At 37.2% G+C, this 14962-nt stretch overlaps 1 protein-coding gene across 16 annotated transcripts in view; it reads left to right on the top strand.

Annotated features, from left to right (window-relative positions):
- Nucleotides 1-14962, top strand: part of plekha5 (pleckstrin homology domain containing, family A member 5) — a 344620-nt gene that overhangs the window by 283507 nt on the left and 46151 nt on the right. For 8 of the 16 annotated variants that reach the window (XM_043713467.1, XM_043713466.1, XM_043713473.1 and 5 more), the window contains 4 exons: nucleotides 2928-3047; nucleotides 3937-3990; nucleotides 6136-6216; nucleotides 12398-12463. In XM_043713467.1, coding sequence (XP_043569402.1) covers nucleotides 2928-3047; nucleotides 3937-3990; nucleotides 6136-6216; nucleotides 12398-12463 — 321 coding nt within the window. Of the gene's footprint in view, nucleotides 1-2927; nucleotides 3048-3936; nucleotides 3991-6086; nucleotides 6217-12397; nucleotides 12464-14962 lie in introns of those variants that run through there. The other 8 variants (XM_043713475.1, XM_043713478.1, XM_043713474.1 and 5 more) reach the window with 5 other exon arrangements.

Raw genomic sequence — 14962 nt, 5'->3', positions numbered from 1 at the left:
TCAATCTAATCACAATTCTGCTTTTAACTATTATTAGGGCTGCTTTCATTTTATTGAGAAATAGTACATGTTATAAAAGTAGAAGCTGACAAAAAGCCTGTTATTTTTTTCTCTTGGATCAGATGACTCAAGTCTTTTCCTCTGACTAAACTACAGCATTTGTTTCCAAGCATCCATAATTGAATGTTACAATGTGTTGTTCATGACAATGCTGTTTTTGCATAGCTTCTATGACCAGAAGACAAACTAACTGAAGTAGCCATTTAGTCCGTGGAGTCTGCTCTGCCATTCAGAGAGATCATGGCTGATCTGATAAACATCCTCAACTCCATTTCTTGGCTTTTCTCATATCCCTTGATTCCTTTACTAATTAAAAAATCAGTATATCTCAGCATTGAATATACTTAGCAACTCAGCCTCTACAGCCTTCTGCAGTAAAGGATTCCGCAGATTCACGACCCTAAGGGAAGAAATTCCTCATCATCTCTATCTTAAATGGGCAGCCCCTTATTCTGATGTTATACTTTGTGGTCCTAGATACTACAACCCTTCCACAGCCCCAACCTCTCAGCACCTGCATATACTTCAACCTTAGACCAGGTTGGCAGGGCCTCGTGACTTGGGCTCCTCTGCTGGTCCTAAGGGAAGATGACATCCTCTTTTGCATCACCAATCCATCAGGGATTCCAGGTCTCTGTCTGCACAGTGACATGCAAACATCTGCTTATCTGCCATGTCCTGAGAAAATGTCAAGCATCGTGTAGGGCAGCTGGTGCTTGACCGGGTGCATGGCAGCCTTTTAAATTTGGTGCCAACATGAGGAATCCTAGGATATCTTAACAGTACTGAGTATTTTTCCCTATGGTGAGCAGGAGAATCAAGCCAGGATCAGACAAGTGTGTGCCCAAAGAATATGGTGCATGGTTAATAAGAAGGGTATTTGGATGATAGCATGCGGAAGATCACTCAGTTTCAGAGAGTGAAATCATTTAAATTATATAAATTGATCAGGCGTGACCAAAATTAATTTTTCACCTATAATTTGTGAAGGTTTATTAAAAGAACTATAAGCCCTAAAAACTGGACTTTGGCAGAAGACTAGAATAGAAATGGAAATTTAACTATATTGATGATAAAAGCACGAGAAAAATTGCAGAAATGCACCAGAACAATTTATTTTTCATTACTATGGAGACGCTATAGCTTAACAATATCAACATAGGAAAAAAAAAGTTAGATTTTATTTTGACTTACATGCAATATTTATTCTTCAGAGAACAGCAAATGTGTAAGGCACCCCTTGACGGTGCCTAATTCTCAGCCTAATAATTTCCTATTCAAAATCAATGTGAAATTGTTCAGAGTATAAGCCTTTAGACCTGAATTTTCGAGTCTGAGTTCCTATCATATAAAGATCTACAATGGAAATACAAATATTTAGGTCAGGCATCTCTTTGTGTTTTCAACTTGAGCTCAGCAGGAGCACTGTTGTGTCTAAATCAGAAAGTTGATGGACTTAAGAGACTTGAGTGCATATTCTGGCTTGTCATTTCATTGCAGTACTGAATCAGTGCTGGGCTTCAAACAAGATAATGATCCAATACGCAGACTGCGCTTTCTGGATATCATTAAAGATCCTTTGGCACTATTTGCAGTAGTGGGAGGGGTCCCTGTATGTCCTGTAATGGGAATATGTTGTCTGGTTCATTTATTCTCTCCTCTTTCCATGTGTTTTTTACCTGTGCATATACATCATCTCACTCCTTTATATTAGTTGCAGTTCAAAAAACTTCATTAGTTGTACCATGTTTTGGGATGCTGTAAAGCCGTGACATAAATGTAAGTTTTTTCAACTCAAAATAAAATTGAAAATTAATAAGTGGATCTGTTCATATACTTTTGATTTCTTTTTCGCTAAACCTGCAAATATAACCTCTGACTTTAAAAGAATGGAATTTCAGGAAGAAATCCTTTAAGATCTTTAGTTAAATCGGAAAGAAAATGCACTTTCATCCACAATTTATAATATTCCATTTAAATTCTTCATGATTGGGGCTCAAAATATGAAACATTTTGAAGACAATTTAATTTTCATGAAAAGGGTAATTTGAGTTTGGAGGTAAGAAATTAATCAGTTAGTATCTTTCACTGGGAGAAAGTGAGGATTGCAGATGCTGGAGACCAGAGTTGAAAAGTGTGGTGCTGGAAAAGCCCTTCAGGAAGAAGGGCTTATGCCCAAAACGTTGATTCTCCTGTTCCTCGGATGCTGGCTGGTCTGCTGTGTTTTTCCAGCACCACACTTTTCAACTCTAGTATCTTTCACTGGTCATCTCAGACAGGGACAGTCGAGTAAAAATGATATCTTTGACTCTTTCAGTCAAGCATCCAGAAAAGGATCCAACAACTGCAAATATTGTTACAAAAATGTGTAAAAATATTCACCTGCGCAATTAAAATTTAAATTAAAATTTAACTCAATCTGGAGCAGTCAAGTCTTGAATAAAATTCCCCTGAAGGAATTATACTTGAAAGGTTTTCAATGGGCTGTATGTGACATGCTCTGCCATGTGTCCACAGAATTTATGAACTTTCATGTGTTTTGAAAGAGCTTATTAATGTGTTTAAATATGATTCTACTTTTTTCCTTTTTGTGCATGTTAAGAAGAAAATCAATTCACTATGTATTGTATCCAGATACTGCTTTGTCCACATGCAGCTACCTGACAAAACAAAATTAGCCATCATGTGAAAATTTAATCTGTAATGCTCTTCATCCCAACAGTGATGCCTTGTGTTTGTATGTAGCAGTGCCTGTAAATTTAGATTAGTGTTTCCAGAGAACTGCACTTACAGATAATCCAATTGTATAGTTAACAAATTAACATGTTTTCCCCATTTTTTTGGCTCCCTAAACTGCATACCTGCAGCCAGAGGAGTTGACACTGCTGCTAATCAAGCTGAGGCGGCAGCAAGCTGAAGTAAACGGCATCCGGGAGCACACAGCAGCACAACTCATGCAGTTGAACCTCAGTGATGCAAATCCCAAGGTCAGCTGTAAAATAATATATTGTCCTCCACCACCATTGTCTTATGGTCTGTTCATCCATTACTGATTTGTGTGCTGGTGCTCATCAACTTTATTTTAATAATTGGAATATTCTTGTGCAGTAGTCCCTTAATGCAACGCCTCAGTAAGATTAAATTTCTAGTCTATATTGAATCTAATGGCAAAACTGCTCCATCCTATATTGATTTCATCAATCTTTATAAAAACAGTTGGTTGCTTTTGCAGAATTTATTTTCATGTAATGTACTAGTAAGATTGAGTGATGATTTCCATACATCCCTTGACTGTGTACGGTTACCATTGTTCTATTTTGTAAAAAAAAAGTTTACTTACTGGAACAAATATGTGTAATATTTTGGATGGGAGATAAGAATCAAAATGCTGAACTTATCAATGTTGTGTTTGAAACTGTGAGCACTTAAAGTACTTGTTTAGTGAATTGTGTCTTTGAGGGATACGTCTAGTTTTTGTGACAGAACTATTTATTTTTAATTGCCTAGTTTGCCATTGCAGAAAATAGAAACCTCTAGCAAAGAGGGAGGCCTTTTGTTACATCTTGTGTTTGAAAGAACTAGCAATTGGTTCTAGTCTCCTTTTTCCCCACAGCCATGCAAGTTTTTCCAATTCAAGTTTTTCATGTTCCAGATTGATCCATGTACTTTTCAAACAAATGCTTAAATTTGCCTTTGGCTTTTCATTTATAACTGAGTTGGTGTTTCTTAACTTGACTGGTACCTTTACTGTTGCAACCTTGTGTCAGTGAATGTTTCATTAATTCCTGGAATCCTTTTAAAAATATTTATAGTCTGCTGTTCTTTGTCCTCTTTCTTATTTTAAATTATCTGTTCTTCTTTATTGCTGCCTGTTAGAATGATATCCTTATTCATCACCTTCAAAGAAATCTCATGTATTTGGATTATCAGGTGGGAGTACTAGAAATTAATTGTTTTGTAATGTTGAGTTTCCCAGTGCATGAGTTACTTTGTTGTGTCACCAAGAATTCCTCAACTAACCTGATAGCAAAAAGAGGGACCTATTCCAAATGTGCAGAATTTTTTAACCATGTATCTGCTAGTGTTTTCAGTCTTGGTTTTAAATGTTTTGTTACCTTGTTCCTCAGTACCCTACTCTCCATAAAATGAAGCAAATTAAAGCATTTTATAATTTGATGATGATCTTCTCAACAGGAGTGATTTCTCAGAATTCATAAATGTTCATTCTTTAGAGACCCACTGAGAACTTTCTATGGAAGCTTATTATTTGTAATGATTGTAACTGCCTATTTGTGTTAAATACAGTTCAGTCTTTGAAAAGGTATTGAAAAGTGAAGGAAATTTGAGAAGTGGCTTAACTGGCTGATGATAATTACTGCATAATTGTCTGGGAAATTTTCCAGGCCATTTGAGGTGGGTGGATGGGTGTTTAGGGAAAAATAGGAGGATGAGGCTGCCAGATGAGTATCCTGACTTCTTCCTGTAAACTTCCTTCCTTTCCTGGAATGGGTTGGAAATTGTGTCAGCAACCAGCTAGCACCACAGGAGGGCACTCACATAATTAAGGAGGCTGTTGAGAGAAGTTTTGTATTTTCACTGACTTTTCGTGAAGAATAGACAGGTCACACACACCGTATGTACTACGGCACCATACAGGATGCCAGTGTACAGCACAATACTGTACTGTGCTGTCAGCATTATAAAGTGACAAGTCTGAGATCAGCCATTGGCAGAGGCTTGCAGTGACAAGGCAAGTCTCTGAGGCTGATGTTACTGCTCATGATCTTGGTGAAGAAATTAGTGGCAATTCCTGCAAGAAACATTCACTACTAAGGGGTGCTATAGACCTTCCCAATCATTTTCTTCAGAGGTAGCACCTCCAAGGCACCACACTACAAATCTCTGTGTAGTCATTGCTAAGGCTGTCATTGGGCATTTTAAACCCTGTACACTTGTGTACAATCTTGCCTGCTATTCTTAATTGAACAGTTATCTTAGAGGTGGTTTCAATGCCTTCCAGAAATTCAACTAGTAATTCTGCTACTCGTGTGATCAGGTTGACCTAAAAATTACCCTGTCATTCATGCTAAAACTCAGATGATAAGATTCAGACCCAAGTCTTGAATGAGTTTGAGTTTGTTATATTGATCATTTCAAATAATATATATTAAGCAACATTATTTTGACAGTATACATGCAATTCATCTTTAAATGTTAATTCTGTAACTTCTATTCAATGCAAAGACATACTGCACAATAAGTTATAAAGATTTGTATATACATGTTGGTGTATTACCGTCCTTAAGTATATTCATAGTTTCAACTTCCAGGGTCTGCTTGTGAATAGATATTCTACAAAGAGGCTTTGGCTAATTTTAAAAACAAAATGTGTTATCTCATCAGAGAATAGGAAATGTAAAATCTCCATTAGTAGGAAGGACTGAGATACACCAGTGTGTATGCATTCATCTTTTTTTAGTATTTAGGACTTTGTGATGATTCTCTTCGAAAAAAAAGTCTTGTGTTTTTAAACTTCTGGCTGTTGTGGGAGGTAAGAGATGATATTATTGAATCAGTTATAGCTCCATTAAAAATCTTGGATTTTTGAGTACTTGGACATTAAAAAACATGGAAAACTAGCAAGCTCCATATTTTCAGTGATAAAAAATGTGAAATGGAAAATGAGTAAGCTCCATATTTTACCTCTTACTGCAGGAAAAAGAAGTATTTTGCCTGAGTTTCAAGCATTTCACCACAGTATCATACTGAAAATATTATAGTTTATTTTGAATAAAACTTAAACCTGTTGAAATAATCAGATTTACCAAAGATGAACCCAAATGATTAAATTTTACCAATACGTTGTCAACAGAATTTTGCGATCAGACTTTGGAACTTTCCAATTTCTTTATATCTAGTACCCCGAGAACTTTTTTTTTCAGTTTGGTGTATAATGCTTGCAAAAGGCTTTGGTACCGATTCCAAAAAGCAGGAGCTATAATCACTGTTTCATCTTTTAAATCCAGCCATGCTGTAAACTGATGTTTACTGTATGCTCCTCCTGATTTGAAATAGATGAAAGAAAATGAACCTTTAATCGCCACGGTTCACACAATGATTGAGAACTCAGCACCAAGGCCACAAGTATACAAGCAAGTAAGGTCTTGGATATTGATTGCTTTGCTTAATCACAGAGCCCTGTGTATGGCAGCTTTCAGTTAAATCATACCCTAGAGTTCTTACTTACTTCAGTGACATTCATCCATGCATTTGAATAATGCTGAAATAATGTTTTAGCATGGCTTATTTTACCATTCAAAACATACGTTATGCTTTGCTGCAAACTCTGCTGAAGATATACTTACTCCCTTATGTTTTAGATCTCGTTTCGGAATTGTACAGGCAAGTCTAACAAGTCCCAGACTGAAATTAATTTCATATGGAACAAGTAATGTTGTAAAACATAAGAAAAAGAATCCACTGATTAGTTACAGTAACAAATCATATCAAAATGGATTTATGAAATGGTTTCATAATTTCCAGAAGTATGGGTCAGTCTTAATCTCTGAGGTAGCTGAAGTTTGACTGGAATTTTGTTGCTGAAGATTTCTAATTTATTTCAAATTTTTAAATTTCAAAACAAAAGCATAATTATTTTGCAAAAATTTACTGAAGTATAAATATAGCACTGTTGCTTATTCATACACTGACCTTCGCTCATACATCCTAAATGTGTACCCACAAAGTAGTCTGAAGTTGATTACAAACGTGATCCCCAACTGTGTTTTCAACATAGCTCAGTGTTTCTGCATGGCAGTTGTGACAGCATGCTTAAATGTACATAGTGTATGAAAGCAGAAGCAGCAGAAATGTTGTAGTTTGCAGTATGTGTCTTTACTGTCTTCAACCTATATGTGTTTTAAGTTCAGGTGCAAGGTACGTTTGGTGATCTTGTGGATAATACTCCATTTACTGACAAATGGGAATTCTAAATTAATTAAACTTGCATGTAAACTATTAAACTGTTGCCTTAACTGTTTCTTGCCTTTCTCACATAAGCCTGTAGTATTGCAGATTTGTAGTGCAAAATGTATAAAATGAACATTCTGATTTGCAGCTGCATTTTGAGGTAAGGTTGGTTTTACCCTTGAGAAGCATGTATGTTACCTACCCAAGTGACACTGGCTTGGTGGTATGGACGTCTCAGCTTTTCTTAGTAAAATAGGATTACGAAGTTGACCAGATAATATACATTCTTTGATGTTAAGCTGACAGGATAGATGGTTAACATGATGAATATATTCATAAACTGACTGATAATATAAGCTGTGATCAGATAATTTGTGCAAGTATTCTGTGTAAAACATGATTTGGAGGTGCCGATGTTGGACTGGGGTGTACAAAGTTAAAAATCACACAATACCAGTTTATAGTCCAACAGGTTTATTTGGAAGCATTAGCTTTCGGAGCGCTGCTCCTTCAGGTGGTTATGGAATATAAGATCATAGGACACAGAATTTGTAGCAAAAGTTTACAGTATGAGGTAACTGAAATTACATATTGAAAAAGACCTGGATTGTTTGTTAAATCTCTCATCTTTTAGAATGGGCATGTTGGTTTCAGTTCTTTCATATGAAAATCCCAGAACTTTCTTAAAGTTACATTCTCAAGTGAAGTTTAACAATAGGTGCCATTTGGCCCAGATAATGCATTGAAGGTGTGAGGTGCCTTGTGTGACGCTGTCTGTGCCCCAATGTTCAGACTAATTCTAATCTAAGATTCTGTAAATTCCTATTTTAGATTAGAATCAGTCTGAACATTGGGGCACAGACAGCCTCACAAAGGGCACCCCACACCTTCATTGCATTATCTGAGCCAGCGTGGTACCTATTGTTAAAGTTCACTTGAGATTCAAAGTTTGTGAGAAGATTTGTAGCTCGGATGCTCGGGTTGTCAACCGGAAGCGGCAGGGACAGGCCACTATAAATGCCGGAGGAAACACCACAGAAGCGCTTCACAGGAGGCTCCCAAGCACTGAGGATGTCACCTAAACAGGGGACGAAACGTTTGCAACAAAAACTTCCAGCTCGGCGAACAGTTCACTTGAGAATATAACTTTATATATAAAAAAGTTCTGTGATTTTCTTATGAAAAAAACTGAAACCAACATGCCCATTCTAAAAGATGAGAGACTTAACAAACAATCCCAGTCTTTTTCAAGATGTAATTTCAGTTACGTCACACAGTAAACTTTTGCAATAAATTCTGCATCCAATGACCTTATATTCCACAACCACCTGATGAAGTAGCAGCACTCCGAAAGCTAGTGCTTCCAAATAAACCTGTTGGACTATAACCAGGAGTTATGTGATTTTTTAAACTGTATTACTCTGGTAATTGTTCACAAGTGGTAAGATTAACGTGTTTCATTTAGACAAAATGCATCATGCAAGTTGACTGACTTCTGCAGCATCATTGCACCACCCCTCCCCATTTTCTTCAATGGAAAATCTAAAAAAGGGGAAAGCATAAGACAATGTGGTTTGTTACTAATGGCACAGAATAGTTTTATTCCCAGTTTATGTTGCCTGTTTTAAAAGGGAATTTCAAACACGACATTTGCTTCAATTTGTCACTTCTAGTACCTAAATTTCCAGACGATGGTTGCCTTACCAAAAAAAAAGTATTAATATATGTATTCAAATAATGCAGCTGGGAACATCCAAACTTCTGTCTCTTCTGCAAAATTGCCAACATTTTACAGTTGTGATATATGTGTTACAAATTTCACCAATATGATATCAACTCATATTAACTGTATTGTTAATTCATAGCTCTGGAACCTGCTAATAGCACTGAGCTTTGCTGGTTCATGTGCAGTATAGGATTTAGCTCACTGCTATTAAGTTTTGACTATAAAATCAGACTTCTGTTTAATATATTATGAGGCTGAGATCTTTACACTATCTATCTGCAGAAGAAGAAATAAATCATTTTTGAACCAGCTCAGCCAGGGTAGCCTTGAGGAGGAGCTCGTTGAGTGTATCTGAGATAGTTTTCTTGAACAGTATGTAATGGAACCAATGAGGGAGCAAGCTATTCTAGATTTGGTCCTGTGTAATGAGACAGGAATAATTAATGACCTCATAGTTAGGGATCCTCCTGGAAGGAGCGATTACAGTATGGTTGAATTTAAAATACAGATGAAAAGTGTGAAGATAAACTCCAATACCAGGGTCCCATGCTTAAATGAGGGAGACTACAATAGAATGAGGAGGACTTGGCTAAAGTAGACTGGAAACAAAGATTTTATGGTGCGACAGTTGACAAGCAGTGGAGGATTGTCAAAGTAATTTTTCAAAGTGCTCAGCAAAAGTATATTCCAGTGAAAAGGAAGGACTGTAAGAAAAGGGGTAATCTGCCGTGGGTGTCTAACAAATTGAAAGAGAAGGCATACAAAGTGGGCAAGAACAGCAGGAAACTAGAAGATTGGGAAAACTTTAAAGGTCAACAGGAAGCCACAAAAGAGCTATAAAGAAAAGTAAGATGGAGTATGAGAAAAAACTAGCACAATATAAAGACAGATTGCAAAAGTTTCTATAAATATGTAAAATGAAAAAGAGTGATTAAAGTAAACATTGGTCCTTTAGAGGATGAGAAGGGGCATAAAGTTGTGGGATATGAGGAAATGGCCGAGGCATTAAACAAGTATTCTGTATCAATCTTCACAGTGGAGGATACTAATAACATGCCAGGTATTGACAAAGAGACTAAGGTAGATGAGGACCTGGAAATAATCATTATTACTGAAGAGGTAGTGTTGGATAAGGTAATGGAGCTAAGGATAGGCAAGTCTCCTGGCTCTGATGGAATGCATCCCAGTGTACTAAAAGAGATGGCGGGCGAAATAGCAAGTGCACTTGTGGTGGTTTTCCAAACTTTGCTGGACTCTGGGGCAGTCCCAGCAGATTGGAAAACAGCAAAGCTGACGCCACTGTTTAAAAAGGGACATAGACAAAAGATGGGGAATTATAGACCTGTGAGCTTAACCTCTGTAGTGGGGAAGATGCTTGAGTGTATTATCAAGGAAGAAATAGCAAGGCGTCTCGATAGAAATTATCCTGTTGGGCAGACGCAGCGTGGGTTCGTGAAGGGCAGGTAATGCTTAACTAATCTTTTGGAATGTTATGAAGACATTACGAGCAAGGTGGATAACAGAGACCAGTGGATGTGTGTACCTAGATTTTCAAAAGGCCTTCGAGAAGGTGCCACACAGCTGGCTGCTGCATAAGATAAAGATGCACTATAAAGATAAATATAAAGAGGCATTAGCATGGATAGAGAATTGGTTGATTAATAGGAAGCAAAGAGTGGGGATAAATGAGTGCTGTTCTGGTTGGCAATCAGTAACTAGTGGAGTGCCTCAGGGATCGGTGTTGGGACCTCAATTCTTCCCAATTCATCCAGATAATTTGGAGTGAGGGACCACGTGTAGGGTGTCCAAGATTGCAGATGACACTAAGATGAATGGCAGTGCAGAGGGCTGTGTAAGTTTGCAGATGACACTAAGATGCTTTGAGTGAGTGGGCAAATGTCTGGCAGATGGAATACAATGTTAATAAATGTGAAGTCATTCATTTTGGTAGGAATAACAGTAAAAAGGATTATTACTTGAATGGTAAAACGTTACAGCATGCTGCTATGCAGAGGGACCTGGGTGTTCTAGTGTATGAGTCACAGAAGGTTGGTCTGCAGGTACAGCAAGTAATTAGGAAGGCAAATGGAATTCTGTCCTTCATTGCTAAAGGGATTGAGTTTAAAGCAGAGAGGTTATGTTGCAGCTGTACAGGGTGCTGGTGAGGCCACACCTGGAGAACTGCATGCAGTTTTGGTCTCCTTACTTGAGAAAGGAGGCACTGGCACTGGAGGGGGTGCACAGGAGGTTCACTACGTTGGTTCCAGAGTTGAGCGGGTTAAGACGACAGACTGAGTAGACTGGGGTTATATTCATTGGAATTTAGAAAAATGAGGGGAGATCTTATGGAAACATATAAAATTCTGAAGGGAATAGATAAAATAGAAGTAGAGAGGATGTTTCCACTGGCAAGTGAAACTCGGACAACAGGGCATAGCCTCAAAATTGGGGGGGGGGGTGGGGGAAGAGAGCAGATTTAGGACTGAATTGAGAAGGAACTTCTTCACCCAGTGGGTTCTGAATCTATGGAATTCCCTGCCCAGTGAAGTTGTTGGTGCTACTTCAGAAAACTTTTTTAAAGCTAAGATAGATTTTTTTGAAAATAAAGGAATTAAGGGATACAGTGAGAGCGTGGGTAAGTGGAGCTGAGTCTATGAAAAGATCAGCCATTTTCTTATTGAATGGCAGAGCATTCTTGAAAGGCCAGGTGGCCTAATCCTGTTCCAACTACTTATGTTCTTATTATGGACCATGTTTCTGTTACATGGTTTGCATTAACTTTGAGTATTTGCAATATTACCTTATTAAGTTGAACAAACAAAATATTGCCTCATCACTTGGAATGTGGTGATAAAAGGTAGATTGTTGTGCTTCATACATTTTATCATACAGATACTTACCTCTAAAAATGTCATGCCTTGATGTAATTTTTGAAATAAAATCAATGCAATGTAAATGTGCAGCAAGTCTAGCAGCATTTATGGAGAGAGAGAAAGGGTTAGCATTTCAAGTCCAATATGACTTCTCTTAAAAAATGTTAACTTTGTTTCTTTGCTGAGTCCTTCCAGAAATTTGTTTTAATTTTAGGTTTCTTGAATCTGCAGCATTTTGCTTTAATGATTTTAAATATTAAATACCGTTAAACATTAATTGCTTTGTATGTAAGTTAGTAACACCATTCAAAATACAGGCAAAAGAAATGTCACAGTGCATTATGCATTGATACTTTATTTTTCAAGGGATCTAATTTAAATAGTAAATTCTTTATTTGGTGTAAATATAAATGTTCTGTTGTAAGAACACATTCTATAACCTGGGATCTCTTTATTTCTGAGAAAAAAAAATTTCCTATGGAATTTTTATCCTTCTTACCCAAAGATAACATTCATCTTTCATATTTCATGATAAAAATAAATCATGAACTATTCAACCCCAGGGCTAAATTCATCAATCCCAGTGGGAACCTTGTTTGAACTCTGGAGAGATTGAAGAATCAATGCTACATGTTGTTACCCTATCTTCAACACAAGCTCCCATCAATTTAGACTAACTCCTGGGGCACCACATTGCTGAACTGCTCTTTTTCAATTAATCCATTGAGATTTTAACTTCATTATATTTTTCTTACTCATGTTCTTGTAGCTGGCTCAGCAAGATGATTACAGAGAAACTTTATACAGCCACAGACGTGAAAATCTGGACATTGATGTATGTGAAAATGTTTTACAGTTTTTTGATCCCACAGTTTTGACTAATTATGTCGTAATTTATGGTGAGATGCAACTAAGTTTTTGTAAAGTATTCTAAGGAAATAGTATGTGCAATTTTTTAAGTTGGATTATGTCTTTTGATATATATCAATGATGTGGAGGTGTTGGTATTGGATTGGGGTAGACAAAGTTAAAAATTACATAACACCAGGTTATAGTCCGGCAAGTTTGTTTGGAAGTACTAGCTTTTGGAGAGCTGCTCCTTCGTCAAATAGTTGTGGAACAGGATCATAATTCTGGATTAGTGGTGCTGGAAAAGCACAGCTGTTCAGGCAACAGGATCATAAGATAACGAATTTATAGCAAAACATTCGGCATGCATTTGAAATAATATATTGAACAAATATGGATTCCTGTTAAGTCTTTCATCTTTAAGAGTGGGTTGCAGCTTTCAGTTCATTAATATGTAAATCCCTGAACTTCTTTCAAGTCACATTCCCAAGATAACTTAAGGTTTTATTTTAAAAAGAACGGTGACATCTCAGCTCAGACAATGTATTAAAAGGTGTGAGGTTCGAGTCTATCTGTCTGCCTCAAATTTTCAGGTGACCATCCTCCAAGACGGACTTTGGGATACGCAACAACATAGAGTGGCTGACAGCCAACTTCGGTACCTATGAGGATGGCCTCAACCGCAACGTTGGGTTCAGGTCACACTACACCATACAGTCTCGTGCATACAGACACACACTCTTACATACACAGACACTCTCTCAGACACACCCACGTACAACCCCACACTCTCACCCACGCGCACACATTTCACAGGCTTATATTCTGTCACACTCATGCACACTTCTATCAAGCAAGCACACATGCAAACACATTCTCTCACGCATACTCAAACTCACATGCACACACCTGCGTGCGTGCGCTCTTTCCCCGCCCCCCCCCCCCCCCCCTTCACATGGGCGCGTGCGCATGCACACACACACATATATGTCTATACAGTGAATTTGCATTTGCAGAATTGTATTTGCAGATAAATTCTATTTTGCTCAAAAAAGCAGACAACTCTCAGGTAGTCAATCCGTGCAATATTTTATAAACTCCTACTTTGGAAATAGAACCAGTCTGTCTCAAGATTGGCCTACAGACACTCTAACTTCACACCTTTAGTACATTGTCTGAGCTGAGATGACACCTTTTGTTTTAATAAAATCTGAAAAGTTATGTAGAGAATGTGACTTAAAGAAGTTCTGGCAATTACATATTAATGGCCAAAAGCTGCAACCCTCTCTACAGATGAAAGACTTTACAGCAATCTGGGTTTGTTCAATATATTGTTTCAATTGAATGCCACTGTGGTCTTTTGCTATAAATTTGGTGCCGTATGAACCTGCTCCACAACTACCTGAGGAAGGAGTGGTGCTCTGAAAGCTAGTACTTCCAAATAAACCTGTTGGACTATAGCCTGGTATTGTGTGATATATGTCAAAAATACATTTGCCTCCTTAATAAAAATTATGCAGTACCAAAATTGCTTATTGTTACCAAAAATGCTTTATTTCTGTCTTATGTTTAATTAATATTCTTGGTCAATTGATTACTCAATTATGAATCTTAGATTGCCAAGGAAATGATCATCCACTAATTCTATCCACTATTTTCTTTTTACTTCCCTTTCTCACCTAGAAAACTAAAAAGCTTGACTGAGAATGTTTTCTTTAGATTTAGAACCGTTTCATTTGAAACCAGAATCTAAAATAACCGGATTACCAAAACCTTAAAAATTTTCACAAGCAAAAACAGAAGTTGTCAGAAAAGCTCAGCAGCTCATGCAACTTCACTTTTTGTTTCTGATTCACAGCATCCGCAGTTCTTTCGGTTCTTAAAAAATTCCACCTGATCAAAGGGTTAGTGTGGATTTATAAAGAGTAGATGTACCTAATGAATATAGTAGAGTTTTTTAAAATTTGATTGATATGGTATGTCAGGGAACATCTATCCATGTTACATCTTGGGAAATAAAATAAAATACAAAAGGTCAGAAATCTACTTCAGCCGTAGGTTACACTGCACCTGGGGTACTGTAAGCACCACACATTAGGGAGTGAAGTGTGGATTTTCTGGAATGATAATTTATTCCCAAGGGTTAAATGATAGGAAGAGGTTTAATAAATAAGGTTGTACTTCCTGAAATTTAAGAAGCTAAATTGGGATTTGAGTTTGATTTATTGTCACATTTACCAAGATGCAGAAAAAAGTATTGTTTTGTGTGCTGTACTGGCAGATCGTACAGAGCGCAGAATACAGTAAAAACCAAAAGGACAGCGAATGGTGGAAATCGGAAACAAAAACAGAAATTGCTGGAAAAGCTCAACAATGTAGCAGCTTCTATGCAGAGAAATCAGAGTTAACATTTCTGGTCCAATTCTTTGAAGAGTGAAAAATGACTTGATTAGATTCCCTACAATGTGCAAATAAGCCCTTCGGC

Source organism: Chiloscyllium plagiosum, chromosome 23, assembly GCF_004010195.1.
Source record: "Chiloscyllium plagiosum isolate BGI_BamShark_2017 chromosome 23, ASM401019v2, whole genome shotgun sequence".
NCBI classification, from domain to species: Eukaryota; Metazoa; Chordata; class Chondrichthyes; order Orectolobiformes; family Hemiscylliidae; genus Chiloscyllium; species Chiloscyllium plagiosum.
The sequence above is the reverse complement of the archived record's forward strand: the minus strand, read 5'-3'. Positions and strand labels throughout refer to the sequence as shown.